Source organism: Vombatus ursinus, unplaced genomic scaffold, assembly GCF_900497805.2.
Source record: "Vombatus ursinus unplaced genomic scaffold, bare-nosed wombat genome assembly UNPS02014175.1, whole genome shotgun sequence".
Classification (NCBI taxonomy): domain Eukaryota; kingdom Metazoa; phylum Chordata; class Mammalia; order Diprotodontia; family Vombatidae; genus Vombatus; species Vombatus ursinus.
The window spans coordinates 279,764-299,495 of NW_020953953.1; the positions used below are offsets into that span (position 1 = coordinate 279,764).

General features: G+C 43.2%; 1 protein-coding gene and 1 pseudogene across 6 annotated transcripts in view; one reads left to right on the forward strand and one right to left on the reverse strand.

Annotated features, from left to right (window-relative positions):
• Positions 1-19,732, reverse strand: part of LOC114041528 — a 66,699-nt pseudogene that overhangs the window by 28,919 nt on the left and 18,048 nt on the right.
• The window catches only part of LOC114041538 (zinc finger protein 69 homolog), a 37,907-nt gene that overhangs the window by 14,816 nt on the left and 3,359 nt on the right, over positions 1-19,732 (forward strand). For 5 of the 6 annotated variants that reach the window (XM_027860028.1, XM_027860025.1, XM_027860029.1 and 2 more), the window contains 2 exons: positions 113-239; positions 1,068-1,433. In XM_027860028.1, the coding sequence (XP_027715829.1) occupies positions 113-239; positions 1,068-1,135 (195 nt within the window). In that variant the 3' untranslated portion in view covers positions 1,136-1,433. Of the gene's footprint in view, positions 1-112; positions 240-1,067; positions 1,434-19,732 lie in introns of those variants that run through there. The other variant, XM_027860026.1, reaches the window with a different exon arrangement.

Sequence of the window (19,732 nt, forward strand, 5' to 3'; positions counted from 1 at the left end):
ATGAGTTCTGGGCACCTCCCTTCTGTGCTTCAGGTTCCTAAACTGATGAGGGTTGGACTACAGGAATTCTGGTCTCTGTCAGCTCTACATCATGTGACTTTTGATGGTTTAGGAGCTGGTGACATTCAAGGATGCGGCTGTGGACGTCACCCAGGAGGAGTGGGGCCTCCTGGACCATTCTCAGAAAGAGCTGTACAAGGAGGTCATGCTGGAGAACGCCCAGAACCTGCTGACCCTGGGTAAGGACCATGTCCTCTGGTAACACTGAATCTGCCATCAAAGCCATGTCTTCATTCCCTCCCTAGCGTGCAGGGTCTGAGCCTTTACCAGTGATTCACAAGGCAAAAGTGCTGGTCTCTCCACAGGGTCCTCCTGCTCCCTGGTTTTCCTATGAAAGGTCTTTGAATTACGTGATGGGAAGCTCAGACTTTCCCTCCTGCTCCTGAAGTTGTCTCCTTTTTATTTTATGCAGCTTCAGGTCAAAAATCAATCCAGTATTAGAGACTCTCAGACTTAAAGCTAATCTTAGAGGTTATATCTAGTCTAACCTCTAACTGGAGCTGATTTCTGTCTACAAAATCTCTGAAAACCGCTCATGCAGCTTTTCTTTGAAGACGGGCAGTGAAGTAACCCCCTACCTGCCAAGGCACTCCTTCCTCTTTGGGATGGGTCTAGACTTTAGAAAGGTCTTTGTGTTAATAAGCATCAATAGGTAGCTCCGTGCTCCTAATCCTGCCTCGTGTTGGGTGTGAAATTCAACAATAAGGTGAACTGAGGCAATTCTCTGAGCAAGATGACCTTTCTTAGCAGGGGCACGCTGCCTGCCAATAAAAGGCTCTGCCTCTGGCCAAAGATCCCAAGAAGACAGTCAGCTCCCCTTTTATAGGTTTTGGGGAATACAGGACAAAGAGCAGAACAGGGAGATGGCACCATGGGAGTGAGGCCAACGTGACTGGGTCCAGAGCTGAGGCACAGGGACCAGTGTGACAGGTTGGAAGTCTGGGAATGAAGGGCTGGCCATAAGCCACTCCTTCTTCCCTGTGACTAAGCAGTGCTCCTTGTCTTAGACACCTACGTACAAGGTCTTAGAGATAACAAACTCTGGACATCCCGGAAGGAGGGCTTGGTGCCCTAAAGAGATTAGGCCCCAAAGCCAGGTATTCACAGACGTCTCTCAAGGACAGCTAAATTCCTGGAGGCAAGAATGGATCCGTGATGAGCTGGAGAGCTGGATGTTTAAAGTTAACCCATTACAGACCTGCTGAATGCTGAACTAAGTTCAGAGAGAAAGAACCATGACTTAAGCAATTACAAGACAAAAATCAATGAATTGTAGATGGGATCAATAAATAAATGATACTGAATGAACTTAATCTTCTCACTAGTACAGCAAGATTATCCTTATTCTATCTTCACTGTTCCCTCTAATTCCAGCACGGGTGGTGGGAAAAGAAGGGAAGGCAATAAGCATTTGTATAAACCTACTGTGTGTCAGGCACTGTGCTCAGTAATTTCTCACTTGATCCTCACAACATCTGTGAGCCTTGTACTATCATTATCCCTATCTTATAGCTGAGGAAACTGAGGCACACAAAAGTGATGTAATTTGCCCAGGGACACACAGCTACTAAGTGTCTGAGGCTGGATTTGGAATGAAGCCATCCTGACTCGTCCCAGGGCTCTTACCACTGCACTACCAGCTGCCTCTAATTTCTAAATAATGGAAATGTGGAATGTGCCCATCCTTCTGTGAAAGGGGTGAACAAAAATGACATTTTCTGATTCCCAGCTGGTTGCATGATCCCACAATCCCCCCTCCAAAGATCCCAACCATCAATACCATGGAAACCATGGAGAGTCCTGGGAACCATCCGGTGGTCCTTGCTTACCTGGCCCCTTTCCCTAAATTATAAATTTCTCTCCATCCTCCTTTCTGTATTCCCCATGCCGAGGGCCTCCACTCCAATTGCCAGAGAAGATCTGACTTCACAAGTTCAAGAAGGGGAGGCACCATGGGTTCTGGAGCCCAAAGCAGATGCAGGAGGGCTGTTATCATGATGCATCTATGTGTTGTGCTGAAGAGAGTGCCAGCCTTGGAGCCGGGAAGAACTGGCCCACAATTCCTTTTTAGATACTTGTAAGCAACATGATCCTGGGCAGTTCACTGAACCTCGGAGCCTCAGTTTCCCCATCTGTAAAATGAGGCGTTTGGACTCCATGGCTTTCAGTTCCCTTCCAGTGATAAGTCTATGATCCTATAAGGAGTCATTGTTTGGAACTTTGGGGCAGGAGCTCTCCTGAAATCATCCCAAAAGGGCTGAGGCTGTCCAACAGGAACACTTTGCGAGATTTTCTTCAAGTCAACAAGCATTTATTAAGCGCCTACTGTATTCCAGAACATGTGCTGGGCACCAGGGATACAAAGAAAGGCAGGGGACAAGCCCTGGTCTCAAGGAATTCACAGTCTGTGGGGAACACAACATACAAACAACTATGTACAAACTCACGACATCCAGGACAAATTGGAGCTATTCAAGAGAGAGAAAGCACTAAGGACGAGGAGGACTGAAGAGGACATTGGAGAATGAGGGGGTTTAGGTGGGACTTCATTTTTTTTTTTTAAGGCAATTGGTGTTAAGTGACTTGCCCAGGGTCACACAGCTAGTAAGTGTCAACTGTTTGGTCTGAGGCTGGATTTGAACTCAGGTCCTCCTGACTTCAGGGCCAGTGCTCTATCCACTGCGCCATCTAGCTGCCCCTTTTAGGTGGGACTTCAGGGAAGCCAGAGTGCGCATGAGGAGCAGCCAGAGAAAACATGGCATCAAGAGGGGGAGTGTCCTGGTCAGGGAACAAAGAGGAGGCCTGTACCATTGATTATCACACATGTGGAGGGGGAGTGAGGTGAAAGAAGACTGGGGGGGCAGGAGAGAGGCAGATGATGGGGGGCTTTAAGAGCCAAGCACAGGATTTTATATTGGGTCCTGGTGATGGTTTGCCCACGGAGTTTATCAAGTAGACAGTGACATGAAGAGAAATGCATTTTAGGAAGATGAATTTGACAGCTGGGCGGTAGATTGAGTGGAGGGGGGAGAATGAGGTCAACCAGAAGACTTGCATTAATACCCCAGGTGTGAGGTGACTGGGGCCTGAACCAAGAAAGCGGCAAAGCTGGGAGACAAAGGGATGTATAGGAGAGATGTTACAAAGGCAGAATCAACAGGATTTCCCATAAGGTTGAATTGGGGATGTGGGGTGGGAGAGGTGATGAGGAGTAGGTCAGTTCTAGGTTGCGAGCCTGGAGAATGGGGAGACTGGTGCCCTGGATAGTGACAGGAAAGTAACAATACAAGAAGGCTGGGGAAAGATAATGAGTTCAGCTTTGGACATCTTGGGAAAGGAACCAGAAGACAGTATTGTCACCAAAATCCAGACAGAAGAGAGGATCAACGAACAGGGTGTGATTGACCATGTCAAAGGCTGCAGAGATGTCAAGAGGGATGAAGGCTCAATCTAACAGTCAGATCACTGGTAACGTGGCAGAAAGCAGTTTCAGCTGAACAATGAAGTTGGGATCTGGAGGGCAAAGAGTTTTGAAGAAAGAAAGAGCAAAGGAGTTAGAAACACCCTTTACGGACGACCCTCTCTAGGTCTTTGGCCATGAATGGAAGGAAAGACAAGGACAGTATCTAATGGGGATGAACGGACCACAGGAGGCTTTTTTCAGGATTGCGGACACAGTGTTTCATTTGTGGTGGTAATAAAGGAGCCAGTAAACAGGGAAAGATTGAAAATTAGAGAAAAATGGGGATGACCCAAGAAGCAAAACCTGGGGGAGAAGACTGGGATCGTTTGCGCCTGTCAAGGGGTTTGCCTTGGCAACTGGAAAGCCCACCTTTTCATGCGCGACCAGGGCAAAGGAGGAAAGAAGGCTTCCGCTTTACGTAAGATGTGCAGATAAGGGAACTCCTGGTAAGTGTCCAGTTTTTTTACTAAAATATGAGGTTGAGTGATCAGCTGAGGGGGTAGGGGATCAAGGAGATTTTGTTCTTACAATGAGGACCCAGATGAGATCGTGTACCCTAAACCTGTACTGAATGCTGACAGCCCAGCTTCAGGATTTTCCCCGTGTCCATTCAGCCCCGTGTGGGAAGGAAGGAAGTCCGCCACCCTCGCTGGAAGTAGCAGTCCAGAGCTGAGCTGAGCCCCAGTCATCAGCCCAAGGTCCCTCTCCTGATCTCTCTGGCTCAATCTTCATCTTCGTTCTCAGAAAATCGTTGGCCAGCTTCCTGTAGGTGACCACCCTAGAGTTAGGGGGTTGGGAGGGAGACACTCCTGGGCACCCCACAGGACCAGGCCCTCTGGAAGTCTAGAAGCCTTTGTGATCTCTAGTGTTTAGTCTGGCCAAGTTTCATCGGGGTTGGAACTGGACAAAGATTGTCATTGATAAGGTATAAGAAAGAAACAAAAACGAGACCGAAGCCAGAACCTGCATTTGAAAACCAGGAGAGAGACCAGAATCCAGGGAATGAGGTAGTGTTTGGGCCCTGGTATCAGCCCCGGGCCCAATCAGTCAGTCATCAACCAAGCACCTGCTATGTTCCAGGCACTGTGCCAAGCCCTGAGATACAAAGGAAAGCAAAAGAGCCTCTGCCATCCAGGGCTCACCACCTAGTCTATGAACATGGAGATGGTTCAAGAAAAAGCTACAGATGCTGAGCTTCACTCTTAGCTGAGCCAGGCAAGAGAGTGTTCTGCTGTGGAAATACATCAAGTTCAAGAGAGAAATAAGTGAATGAAACTAGAGAGGAGAATAGTAGCTTAAGGAGACTAGAGGTGGTGAAGAAATAGTTAAAATCACAACAATAATAATAGCTAACATTCATACAGGGCCTACTATGTTCCAAGCAATTTACAAATATTATCTCATTTGATCCCCACAAAACCCTGGGAGGTAGGTGCTATTATTATCCTCATGTTACAGATGAGGAAACTGAGGCAAACAGAGGTACTGTGACTTGCTCAGTGTTCCACAGGTAGAAAGCATCTGAGTCTGGATTTGAACTCAAGTCTTCCTGACTCCAGGCATAGTGCTCTATCCATTGTGCCATCCGGCTGCCTCATGGCAGAAAATAACTTTGTGCCATAGAGGGTGCTTCAAAGAGAGGGGATAAATGGATAAGACACTTTTAAGACAGTGTTACAACCAGTCACCTGGGATGGGGATGGGTGGAAGACAGGATGAGAGAGGAGTGGGGACCAGGCCATTTCAATGATCAATTACCGGTGTGGATCCCATTCCCTTCCCCCACCTCCTTTTCGTTTCTAAGAACTGAGGCAGGGGCAAAGAGGAAAGACCAGAGGATATAAAGAAAACCACAATAATTCTCACAATAAAACACGCATGGGATAAATTCACCTGTAAAAACAGAAGAGGGGGTAGCAGAATGTAGTAGAAAGCAGAACCACACAAGCTGCGTGTAAGAAATGCCTTTGATGCAAAGATTCACACAGCATTAAAATGAAAGGAAGACATTTTGCGATACCTTTTGAAGCCATCCCCTAAACTCCCTCCACTCTCTGCCCTTTGACCCCATGAGAACCACCAGACCTATAAGCTAAAGGAATTACATAAAGAGAAAAAAGACACAAAATTACAGCTGCTGTTTTTTGTTGTTGCAAAGAACTGGAAACAAAGATGATGCCCATACACTGGGAACTGCCAGAAGGATGATGGTCTGAAAACATAATGGTCCCTGTGACTTCAATTTCAGAGAAATCTGTGACTCTGATATCAAGGTGGATAAACATCCCAAGAATCCCAGTGAATTGGACGAAGTTGGAAAGACCTTGATACAATATTTGATCCTAAATGCCCGGAAGGCAAAGACCCCAAGGAAACACTGTTTTCAGTTCAATGAATTCACTGAATGGGTAGAGCTTATTCAGTCTCATAAGAAGCCTCCTAAAATGCAAACATATCAGGGTAGTCAATGGGAAAAGGCCTTCAGCTTGAGTGCAGACCTCATTAGATGTCAGGAAAGTTACACTGGCAAAAAGTTTCTTATGTGTAATAAAGGAAGAAAGGCCTTCAGCCAGAATGCTAAGATCATTAGCCATCAGAAAATTCCCATTTGAAAGAAACCTTATGAATATAATGAATTCAACTTAGATATGAAAGGTCCCCTCAAGTAAATTAAAGAACCATGAAAAAGAAACATTTCTGAAGAGTGGAAGAGTTCATCACCAAACAAGGGACAGAGAAGACCTCAGAAAAGAAAATGGCCAATTTCTAATCCCCACCCTAGTGCCTGGCACCTGCCCCTCACGACCTGCCACCTCTAGAGCGGCTCCCCTCCTCAGGCTTCCCTGGATGCACAGCCCCAAACTGGGTGCTAAGGACCAGCTGCCCCTTACCACTTTCCCTGCCACCAACACTAGCTGAGCCCCTTCTGTGCTGGAGCGGGGACCTCCTGGCAGCCTGCTGAACAGCCTCTCCTTGAACTGGAATGCTCAGCAATGTCCTTCCTGACTACGCCCCTTCCCAGAGGCCACACACTCCCCTCCCCCGCTCCTCTCCTCTCTCTCCCTCCTCCTCTTCTTTCTTTCTCCATCATATCTCTATCTCTCCCTCCCTCTTCTCTTTCTCCACCATCTCTCCCTCCCTCCTTCTCTTCTTTCTCCATCATCTCTCTCCCTCCCTCCTTCTCTTCTTTCTCCATCATCTCTCTCCCTCCCTCCTTCTCTTCTCTCTTTCTCCATCATTTCTCTCCCTCCCTCCTTCTCTTCTCTTTCTCCATCATCTTTCCCTCCTCTTTCTCCATCATCTCTCTCCCTTCCTCCCTTCTCTTCTTTCTTTCTCCATCATATCTCTATCTCTCCCTCCTTCTCTTCTTTCTCTTTCTCCATCATATCCCTATCTCTCCCTCCCTCCTTTCTCCATCATCTCTCTCCCTCCCTCCTTCTCTTCTCCTTTCTCTCTTTCTCCATCATCTCTCTCTCCCTCCCTCCCTCCTCTCTTTCTCCATCATCTCTCTCTCTCCCTCCCTCTCTCCCTCCCTCCCTCTCTTCTCTTCTTTCTCTCTCCTTCTCTTCTCTGTCTCCCTACAATGACCTGGTCTGGAACAATGCCCCACTGTGGTTTCTTGGATTTCCTGCTCGTGATTCAGGCTGGGCTTATTCTCCATCTGTTTGTAAGAGGTGTGGGAGTGCCAAGCTCACAGTTCTTTTCCAGCTCCTCAGCCATCTTCCTTCTTAAATGTTTTAATTGGTGACTTTTACAGTCAGGTCTGGTCTCCATTTTGAGTTCAATGTAGTAGGAAGAGGAACTGAGAGACTGAACCCGATTTCTTCCAAACTGCTTTCCAGCTTTCTCCCCAGTGCTTGTCAAAAAGGGGCCTCCTTCCCTTGCCCATTTACGTTCTTGAGTTTATCCAACGCTGGGTCACTATGTTCAAATGTTCTGTTTTTTCTTATCTAGTTTGTGCCTCTTCAGCTTGTATGAACTGACACAGAGAGAAATGAGTAGAACCACAAGAACCACATACAATATGTGTCATAAATACACAATGACTACAATAATGTAAGTGGAAAGATGAAAGGAAAGAGACCTCTCAGTAGCTATTAAAAAAAAAAAAAACAAACAGTAGAAATCTCTGGGATCAGATAATGAAAGATGTCTCCCTCTTCACCAAGAGTCCCTGGGGACTCACTACCAGAAAGGAAGGTTATCTCCACTAGCCAATGATCCCATGGGATTAGACTCCCTTACCAGGTATTTTTCTTTGTAACAAGAGAGAATTAAATCTGGAAGGAGAAAGAGGGTTTGTTTTTCCTCTAATATGGTGCTGGTGTAAAGACAAATATATCAATTAAACATCAAAGGGAATGAACATTGGTAGGCCTTTACCTAGAGCACAAATTTTACTAAACATCAGATAATTTATACAGGAGAGTATTCCCAACAAGTTTAATGGATTTGGAAAAGATTATAACCAACATGGCCAGCTTTTATTTTGGTTTCCACCATCAGACAAGTGTTACTGCAAAAGAGTCTTGTAAATGGAATCAAAGTGGGAAGGCTTTAGACTTGAGCCTATTTCTGGGACCCAGAAAGCCCTGACTTCGATTTGCCTGATTTCTGGGATGTTGGTAGAAAAGACACACTACGAAAGTTGGGAGAGTGCTACTGAGCCAGGTTAACTATAGGAATGCCCTGACTATGTTCTGCCTACATCAAAACAGAGAACAGACATTGTAACTGCTCATGATCTCCAAGTCACACATGCCTGCTGACACACACTGTGAGGAGTCCTAAACAGCGGCAACAACGGTCATTTACCACTGAAGACTTGTGCATCTGATGACTTTCTCTAACCAGCACTGCCTTCCATTTACCTAAATGGAATGAAATTTCATGGATACTCCTTCACAATAAACACTGGCATTTAATAGACTGTCACTGTAAGGAGAAGAGACAGATGGGATGTGAGAGTGATGAAGGCGATGTGTGGTGCAGAGTGCTGGACTGACCACAGACTTATCCTCTCCTAGCTGAACATTCAGATTCAACAAAAGCAGTGGCCCCACAGTAAGACAACTACCAGAAGACTTAACGTCAACAGATTAAAGCACTTTTCTGAGGGTGACAGTTCTGTGCTAACTTAGAGGACAAGCTGAGCCAACACATGGTTGCCAAAAGTGGAGCAGAAAAGGAGTGGGCAGCTTTCAGAGGTTTGGTGTATAACACTGCATTTGCTCATCTGGGTCAGAACACTCACAAACACCAAGACTGATTTGTCTAAAATGATGCGGAAATTCCGAAGCTGCTAAATGAAAAAATGAGAACTCCACAGAGTTTTCCAGCAGGACAGTTCACCCATCTCTAAGAAGGCAGCATTTAACTCCATCAAAAGTAAAGTGCAAGCAAAGCTTAGAGAGATGCAGGATTCCTGGCTCAGTAAGAAGGCAGATGAAATTCAGTTTTACACTAATAGTAACAATCCAAAGCTAATGGAGCCACATTGATAAGGACAAGCCCCTGGAGAGATGGACTGAACACTTCCACAGTGTTCTCAACAGACCATCATCAATCAATGATAAGCCAGTAACCCTATAGCTCGGGTTGAAGTCAATCCCTCTCTAGCCAAACTTCTAACTAATGAAGAGGTTTTGAATGCCATTAGGCTCCTCTCCTGTGGCAAAGCCCCTGGTGCTGATTCTACTGCAGCTGAGATTTGCAAGGTAGGGGGCCCATTGCTCATACAAAAGCTGACTGACATTTTCTGGGTTATATGGCAAGAGGAAGTTATCCTCCGGGAGTTCAAGGATGCCTCCACTGTCCATTTCTATAAAGGAAAGGGAAATATGTTGCCCTGTGACAATCACAGGGGGGGTCTCTCTCTTAGTCACTGCTGGCAAAATTCCTGCCAGAGTCCTCCTTAATAAACTGATCCTTCACCTGGATGATGGTCATCTACCTGAGAGCCAGGGTGTCATCAGAAAGGACTGAGGAATGGTTGGTACAGTGTTTGCTGCTCAACAACTCTAGAAGAAACGCCAGGAATAGAACAGAGGTTTGTACATAACGTTCATTCATCTAACAAAGGCCTCTGATACTGTCAGCCATGAGGGCTTGTGGAAAGTTATGTCAAAACTTGGGTGCCCGAAGAAGTTCATCAGCATTGTACATTAGTTTCATCATGGCACGCTCGCCCAGGTTCTGGATAACGGACAACGCTCTCACGCTTTCCCAGTCAACAGTGGAGTGAAACAGGGCTGTGTGCTTGCTCCCAAGCTTTTGTGCATGGTGTTTTCTGTAATGCTGTCCAGTGCCTTCAACAAGGGTGAATACGGCATCAAGTTCAGCTACCACCTGGATGGTAATTTGTTTAACTTGGAAAGGCTACAAGCCAAGACTAAAGCAGAGGGAGAATTGGTGCGTGTCTTTCTGTTTGCAGATGACTGTGCACTCAACGTAGCCTCTAAGGCTCTGATGCAACAGAACAATTCTCTGCTACTTGGGCTAATTTTGGCCTAACAATCGACACCAAGAAAACGGGTTCTTCACCAATCAACACCGCACCCTCCAGGTGGAGAACCATCAGTCCCAGCAAATGAAGAAGTACTCAATGTTGTGGATAAGCTCACTTACTCTGGCAGCATATTTTCCAGATTAAACACACAGAGATGACGAGGGCGATGCATACACCACAAGAGCTCCATCAGCGTGAGAGGCCCCGAAGGACAGTGTGGGAGAGAAGAGGGATCAGGCTGCCTGCCGAAGTGAAGCCCGGCAAAGCCGCTGTGCTGACCTCATTGCTGAAGGCCTGTGAAACCACCACCACACCAGGAAACTGAATCACCTCTGAACTGTCTTGGGAAGATTCTGAAGAGCCCCCGGCAGGACAAGAGCCAGACACCGAGGTCCTTTCTCTAACTAAACTGCCAAGCCTTCCAACCCTGCTTGAGAGGGCCTAACTCTGACGGGCTGGCCATTCTGTCTGAATGTCAAGCATACATTTGCCTAAAAGACTACTTTACAGAGAACTCACCCAGGGCAAGCTCTCACGTGGAGGTCAGAAAGAGCGATGCAAGGACATTCTCAAGGTCTCTCTTAGGAACTCTGGAACTGATTGTGTTACATGGGAGACGCTGGCACGGGGCCGTCCAGCATGGCGTGTCTGCCTCAAAAAAGGCACGAGGCTTTATGAACGAAGCAGAATTGCCGTAGCTTAAAAGAAGCGTGATGAGCAAATTTAGAGACACGTCCACTCCCAACGTTCACGTGTACTGTTTGCCCGACCTGTGGCAGAGCATTCTAAGCTCCTACTGGTCTAATCAGCCACAGTCAGACACACTGTTCCTCGACTCCCATAGAGTGATGTCATTCTGGGCCTCTTCGGGAATGAAATACAAGAACCAACCGATTATGGAACATAAGGCTACATACTAAGAAGGAGCCGGCACATGGCAGAGACTAAAGATTAGTGACAAAAGATGTCGGAATTTGCTGGAGAAGACAGGACGGAATGGGATTATTTGCACATATAGAGAGGTCTGCCTTGGCAAGGGGGGAGAGCTGCTTCTTCCTGAGACAGGGCTAAAGGAGGAGATGTTTGCAGAAGGCTTCTGAGTGATATGAGATGAGGACGGAAAGAGAAGAGGGAGCCCTTGGTCAATGGTTTCAATTTTCTGAAGACTGAGAGAAGTTGCTCAATTGAGAAAGTGAGAAGACTATGTGCTATGTAATTCTAGGGGCAATGGAAGTTTTGGAGTAGATATTGTGGAATGTGGGACAGTGGCAGTATAATTACTCGCCTTGTTTCAGTGACAGCCCAGTTGAGATTGTGTAACTAAATTTACAGGTGACCCACTCGTTAAATTCTTTTGACATTCTACAGCACCATTCTGCTCAGACAGACAGCACTGGGAGGTAGATACGACACAAGTACCTTAGTGGATATTGGGGATCCACACCCCAAACTTGAGGAGGAGGAGGAAGAGGAACCCAGCCTCATGTGCCTCTGTGTTTCTGCTGCGCTGTGTGAAGAAGGAAGACAATGACTGCTTCCAAACCTATCCTAGATTGTTTGTTTTTGTTTTTGCTTTAGCTAGGCAGTGGGGTTAAGTGACTTGCCCAGGGTCACACAGCTCGTAAGTGGACTTTCAATCCTTTCCTCAAATTCTTTTGTGGTTTTATCCTCTCCATTTCGTCAATCTCAGGTCTGCCTCCCGTTGTGAGGACGGCTGACCCGGGAGATGACCCAGCAGAACAAAGTCTGCAATACAAAGACGTGATCAGAAAACCTCACGTTCTTGGATCTAGCGCCTTTCAAATGAGGATTCCTTTGAATGCAGGACAGGGGGGTCAGGCTGGCTGCTCCTCTCCTCCCAAAGCTGCCCTTAAACCAACCAAGTCAATCCACAAGTCGAGAAGCAACTCTCATCTCACGGGACCCATCAGACGGAGGATGAGGAATCTTCTCTGACCCCACAACCTTTAACCCTCTCCACAATATGAATTAGTTGACAGAGACAGAGAAAATTCAGCTGTCTCCATGGGCTAGGATCCCTTGAAACCAAAGTACATAAAAACTTGAACTAACAGTGGAGAAGATTAATTTTTAACCCTTATCTCCCTCAACAAGCTGTTTCACAGCCCTTACTACACAAACAAGCATGCCTAAGTTGACCCATGCCCGTGCAACAGAATTTAGTTCTATCTATATACCGCCCTCAGCCACATCTTCCTAGCGCCCCAGAAACCCACACTGCAGAAACGTGTTCAGGCTATAAGAGCAGTCAGAATCCCTGACGGGCAGTAATGGTCTCTGAAGCAATGCATCCCAACTGGAAAACGGAGAAACAGAAAGAAGCAGAACAGGACAAGAGCGTGGCTGGGGGAAGAAGCCCAGCGTCCAGCGGCAGCCGGGTCTGTACTCCCAGACGCTACTCCGGGGCAGGGATCTAAGCCGATAGACTGTGAATCACCAGATGGGCAGCAAGAGGAGACAGCTTTGAAATCCAGTGCCCAGGCACACTGCCGTCACAGGGGCGGGAACCAGAAAGGGAGCAAGAGGGGAAAATCAAGTACAAAGACTGCAGTCAGCAAAGGTCTGTGCAAGAGGAAAACTCAATTAAAGATCTGGAGCATAAGAAAATAAAGCAACGGGAAAAGTTTAATAACAAACAAAAACAACCTCTAGAAAAGGGGAAAGAGTTCAGGCATCTCTTAATATTGCAAGACTAAGGGAACGGAATCAACACCCGATGAGTCTCATGAATTCTGAAGAAAGGATAGATCAGCAGCAGGATGTTCCTGAATGGTTTAAAAGTTAATAAGAATCATGAGAGCAAATTTATGGATTACACAGCAGAAATAACTGACAAAATCGGGAAAAAAATCCACTGTGGCAAGTCTCACTAAAAAACCAGCGATCACTCACTGGAAATGCAAATCCACAGATGTGAATGCCCATCTGGAGAAGAGAGGCAAGAAATAACAGCAGTAAAGGCAAGTCCAATCTACACATAAGTAGAACATATTGATCTTGTAGACAGGAAGTCTTTGAGGAAGAGAAAACTGAAAGAACATGATAAAGCACAATCAATAATTTCATTAAAGACAAAGACAATAGGACAACATACTAAAATCTGCAGGATGCAGCCAAAGGCAGTATTTAGGGGAAATGGTGTATCTCTGTGCTTATATCAATAAAATAGACAAAAAGCAGATCAATGAATTGAGTATTCAATTAAAAAAATATTTTTTTTCTATTCTACTATGTTATGGAAATGCTTGTTTTATTTCTTAAGTTCAGAATAAAATAAAATTTAAAAAATACTAGCAAGGAGATCACAATAAGGAATCAGCGATTCCATACCAGTCAAACTACCAAAAAATTATTTTGTCAAGCTCGAAAAATAACAAAATTCATCTAGAAGAACAAAAAGTCGAGAATATCAAGGGAATCAATGAAAAAATGTGAAGAAAGGTGGTTGAGCAGTACTAGATTTCAAACTATATTGCAAAGCAATAATCACCAACACAATCTGGTACTGACTAAAAAGAAATACAATGGTGGATCAGAGGAATTAGGGACACAATACACAGGCAGAAATGGCCACAGTCATCTAGTGTTTGACAGACCCAAAGATCCAAAAAGCTTTTGGGACAAGAACTCAGTATCTGAAAAAAAAAATTACTGGAAAAACTGGAAATCAGTTTGGCAGAAACTTGGTATATTTCAAACCATATACCAAGATCAAGTCAAAAGGGGTACGTGATTTAGACACAAATGGTAGTGTCATTAGCAACTCAGAAGAGCGTGGAAACTTTTGCCTATCAGATTTATGGGTAACAGAAGGATTTATGACCAAACAAGAGATACAGAGGATCACACGATTTCACATTTATAACTGATATCACATTTCTTGCCTTATCAATGGGTGGGGGCAAGATGGCAGGGAGGAAGAGAATTCAGATCTCGAAATTCTTAGGGAAAAATGCATAGACTATAAATCTCAAAACACACATTGGTTTAATATAACAATTCAAATGACAAGAAACAAATTCTGCAAGTGATCAGAAAAAATATCATTAAATATAAAGGAAAAGAAACTCAAATAACACACACTTATGTTGCACCCAACAGAAACCACATGAAGGAATTAAATAATGTGTTCTAAAGAAAAAAGAAGCAGTTTCAGGCATTTGTAATGGAAAACCCACTCTCCACCTTATAACTGGATGGGATGGCCAATGACCAGGGCTCCATGACCCTATAGCTGGATGGACACAGTAAGAAAAGGTTACTGATCTATCATCTATCACACCTGGCCCCATATATTCAACCTGGGTCAGACAACATTTACCTTGCTAATGACAGGACGACTGAAGAATTATTTTACTGACCTGGAAGCCTTTGCTAGGACTGTGGCTGCTTTCTGCCATAATACTGATCACAGAGGTACCAACAACTTATATCAGATGCAATAGGCATCTCCCTCACCTTCCATTTTAGAGAGATACCACCAGGAGTTCAATAACTGTGCTACATGATGAGAGTTTAAATATCTTCCACAATCTAAATAAGCACCCATTTGAGACTGTTACTTATTTATCTGAAGTGGCAATAATAGCAACTGACCTGGTTTTACATTAAAAAAAAAAAAAAACACGTTTCAGAAGATTATTGACACTTTTGTGGAAAAAAAATGGAAACTGAAGAGGAAGTCATTCAGCCTACGTCCACTGGCCCAACCAAAAAAGATCATAGCAATGATGATGACAGGGCACAACCTCTCTGCTAACCCGATGCCTTGAAAAATTCAAAGCCAGGTAGCCTTCATAGCTGCAAATGAACTTGGGGAACGAGGGGACCTAGAGAGAACAGTACTGCCACGACAGCCAGTCTCTATGATGGACAGACAAGAAGGTGAACAACCCAAGCTCCAAGCTGGCTTCATCGATTTTGTGCGTACAAGGAATTCTGGTCTCACAAATAAATTACGCCAATGTTGGATGGTTTTCAAAACAACAGGGTAGAGGATCCCCATCTGATTAATACGATGCAAGGATGAAGCTGACAGAAGAAGAAAAAGAAGCAAGAAGCCAACACGGCTCTAAGGGGGAAAGGTTGAAAATAACCTGTTAACATGGTGATCCACAGCTTTCAAATCTGAAGATTCAGGAGGCACTGATGATGCCAAAAAGGCCAAAATGTGCCATATTTCGTAAAAATAATCCAATGCAACTAAGTCACAAAGATTTTCTACTGATGGAGAAAACCTGAAAAGGACTAAAAACTTTCCATAGAGTTTAACTAACAACAGACTAAAGCAAAAGAATCATGAAAAACAGCAAAAGTACAAAATACAAAGAATGGGTACAACCTCTTGGTCTCAAATTTTAGGCTTTAAACTTAAAACATGCACAATCCACAAAACTTTTAATAAACCTCCTATTAGAAATCAGTTTTCTTTTAATACATAAAACCAACTTCCAGAGTCAAAATCCTTCAAGTCAACAAAAGTTTGGGTATGAAAAAGAAGGAATAAAAGATGAAGAGAGTTACTACTCAACATTGTCTCCACCTGGAATAAACATCATCATTCCTCCATATCTGTCACTTGATATTTTAATTGTCTGGAGTATATCACTTCCAGCTGTTCATAGCAAGTCTGGCACAAAGCCAACAGAGGCTCAAAGCATACCTTTCCTGTTGCCTGAACCTGTATGACAGTAATTTATTAAGTTTAAAAAAAAAGCTCACGTCCTCAGAGAATTACAATCTCTTCAACTTCCCACACACATGCACGTGTGTATGGATGTAAAATTTTTTATATTTCTGGAATTATTTGCCAGGAATTTTCAAAGCATTATTTTAACAAATAAGACTAGGGAAAACATTACTTTGAATATATGGTAAATTTCTGGAGTCCATAGTAAGTTAAAACTAAAAATAAAAAGAAATAATCTACTTCAGACTAAAACAAAAAACCACTTAAGAATGTCAAAGACATGTAAATTAGAATAGACGGACAGCAGTTCAAGACACCTGAAGGACTCTTTCTTTTATTCTTAGGAATGTAACTATATTCTACTCTGCACAGAGACAGCTTCATTTTAAGCAGCAAGATAAAGTTTTATCGACAAATTTCCATCCTGACACTCTTTAATATAGGAATCATTAAGGACGTGGATGACTGGATAGGGAGGCAGGCCACGTATGCAGTAGGGAATAGACTCAGTTCACTAAAATCCATGAACTATTACAAGATGTCTCCTTCAAACTGGGTAGATTCTCTGTGGAGGATTTATCCAAAGACTTGGACAAAAAATTCACAGGATGAAAAGGGGTGGCAAAATGCACTGGCAGAATAGGGTATACCCATACCAACGAGACCAGGGCCCCTTAAAATACTAAAGTGCAAGTGATTTATACCCTGAAGTATTTTTTTCCCTTTACTCAATGGCACATCAAAAGAATAAACAAAATCTAAATATTAAAAAAGAAAGAGAAAGCTCCCGATGAACCCCAAGATCACCTACCCTATAAATGTGAGCCTAATTACAAATAAAAAAGACGGACATTCAATAAGAAGGGGGCATTCGGAAACATTTCTAAAAAGAAAACCAGACTGGGAAAAATTATTTGCTTCTCAAACCACTGAGGCAACAGTGTTACGCCACACAAAGCAACGAAGAACAACAAAGTAACAAGAAAGTAATGAGTAGAGGGCAACTAGGTGGCACCATAGTGCATAGAGTGCCAGGCCTGGAGTCAGGAAGGCCTGCGTTCAAATCTATGAGCAGACGCTTAACTAGCTGTGTGACCCCGGAGCAAGTCACTCCCCTCTGTTTGCCTCCATTTCCTCATCTATAAATGAGCTGGAGAAGTCCAGAATCTCCACCAGGAAAACCCCAAATGGAGTCATGAAGAGTTGGACACGACTGAGCAAGACTGCAGAACTGTACATACGGAGATAACGGTGAAAGCAAAAGTCAAAAAGAAGTGATAGTGGGAAAAACAGGCCTGAAAGATCACTAACTAAACCTCACGCCATCCTCCAGACGAGCTGATGTTTCTGTGGGACTAAATCACAGAATGAGAGGAGGACAGGAAACTCAAGAGTGTGTAGCGTACCTTAATCAAGTCAAAGGCTGATGATGAAAGGAAACTTACGCCTGCCGTCTCCCAGGATTAAGAGAGCCTAGAGCAGAATGGCTTAAGAGGAAAAGGGCAGGGACTGAAAACGGGAGAAAGAAAAGGGGAAATCTTGTTCCAATGTTTGGAGGGGGTGCCAATGATACATGCACCTATGGGCCAAGCGATATCTTCCAGGGGAGATTGAGAACTGACAACAGGATTTACTGCTTAAACCGACCGGTCACCCACCTCATCTAAGGGGAAGGGAAATCTTCTGAGAAAGGAAGGGAAATTGCTTCTGAGAACAACTGACACCCAACAGAGAGGAAAGGCACGGAGCCAGGGTGGAGATGTCAAGGCAAATGGGAAAGACGACCATGAGGAGGGAAAGTCAATGATGAACTAAATAATCAAGCCGCAGGAAGAATCTACAATTGGGGAGTGTCTTCTCATCAAGAATTCTTATTTCCGAGGGCAGCTAGACGGCCGGCCCTGGAGTCAGGAGGACCTGAGTTCAAATCTAGCCTCAAACACATAACACTTACTAGCTGAGTGACTCTGGGCAAGTCACTTAACCCTGAATGCCACACACACACACACACACACACACACACACACACACACACAAGAATTCTTATTTCTAAGAGTGAGACATAATTGAAAAAAAAAGGGGGGGCCAAAGAAAATATCTCCAAGGCAAGAGCAGAATCTCTTTAGAAGAGGAAAGCCAAAATAAATACCTCAAAATTATTAGTACCATAAGGAAAAAAAAATAAGGAAGGGGACCAACTCAATGTGTCATGAATCAAAAAACAAAAGGGTAGAATAGTCAGAAAAATAAATAAAGAAGAGAAATAGGGGGGAATTCTTTCAAGGAAAAAGGACAGAAAATGAAAATAATTTTAAAAACAAATAAAATAATTTGAAGGAGAGATTCTACCTGACAATTAACTGAGAACAAAAGAGGAAGAAATACCTATATAAGAATAGACAATAAAAAGGAACAAATAAGCAAAAATCTGAATCTATGGAAAGGTTTAACGTGGAAATGGGAGGAAGATTAAAAATCTAACTCATAACTTTAAATGAAAGTAAAATGAAAAAACATTGATAAATTAAATAGAAAAACCCTATAGTCTGTTGCTACATGAAACATTTTTTTTTTAAATGCACAGAATAAAAATAATGGTCTAGGGAGCAGAAGAGACAGAAATGTACTGCTAGTTAGGTGAATCCAAAAAATCAGGAGTTACAATCATGCTACCAGACTAAACAGAAACAATCATTAAAAACATGGAAAGAGATAAGCCAGAAAACAATATCATACTGAAAGTCACCACAGATGGTGACCGATAGCACTATTAAAATGTCTTTTAACATTTGATTTTATAATGGAAAGATTAACCGTGCTATAAGAAGACTTAGTAGCAAACTGACACTATTTCAATGTCCCCATCTCAATTCAGAGAAGTGTCACTGAAAGATAAGCAAAAGAAAACTAGACCTGAACAATATGCCAGCGAGGCTAGAGCAAAAAGACTTAGGGCACCTTCTAAATGGGAATTGCTCAAGAATATACATATTTCTCAACACCACACAGAAATTTTACAGATATATATAGATATATAGATAGATATAGATAGATAGATATATTTGGGGGGGAGAGGAAAATGCAGGAATGTTATTCTTGATTATACAGATTTGTAATGGGAGTTGTGGGTAGGAGGGGCACATGGAATTTTTCCTGACGAAAAAAATCTTCTTTTAAAAGAAGAAAACATTCAGATACTTTTAACAACTGGCTAGAAGAGTTCCTGATCTAAGATACAGATTTTTTAAAAAATAGATAATTCTAACTATATAAAATCTAAACGCTTGAATAAAATAAATAAAGGTCAAATTAGCAAAGAAATTATAGAGTGGATAATACATAAAATATTACATGAAAAAATGAACAATTAGTCATTTATATTCAAGATATGGAAAGAACTGATACTCAAGTGTACCAGGAGCCACTGGTGATGGATAAGTGCTGGAAGTTTTCCAAAGTCTTGTTAATCATAAATGACACGTTTCAAAGCATTGATTAAAAAAAAAAAGCCATATGAAAATAATTTTGCCATTTTGTGTCATGCTTTCAAAATTGGTAAGAATGAAAAAGGAAACCATCAATATCTGATTTTTTAAAAATTCTGAAATTCACAAACGTGAAATAAAGCAAACACCTTATACACACCATAACATAGAAAGGAAAAAAAAAAAGAGGACTGTACATGAAACAAGTTCTAATATGCATAGCTTGACTTTCTTTTTGAGTAATAAAAAGTTCAACACGGCACTTTCAACTCTGTTCTCATTGCTACCGGCCTTCCTTCTGTTTTACTGTGTGTATTACTATAATCCATCAATTTCCTTCTTTGTTATTTTGGTGTGTGGAAGGTGGAGGAAGGGCAATCTTATTCCTAGCCTCCCTCACACTGCCATCCTCTCCTACCCAAAACCAAAAAACCAAAAAAAATCAACAATTAAAATATTTCTAATGAAATCGTACACTGTCCATTTCACAAAATATTTTATTCTTT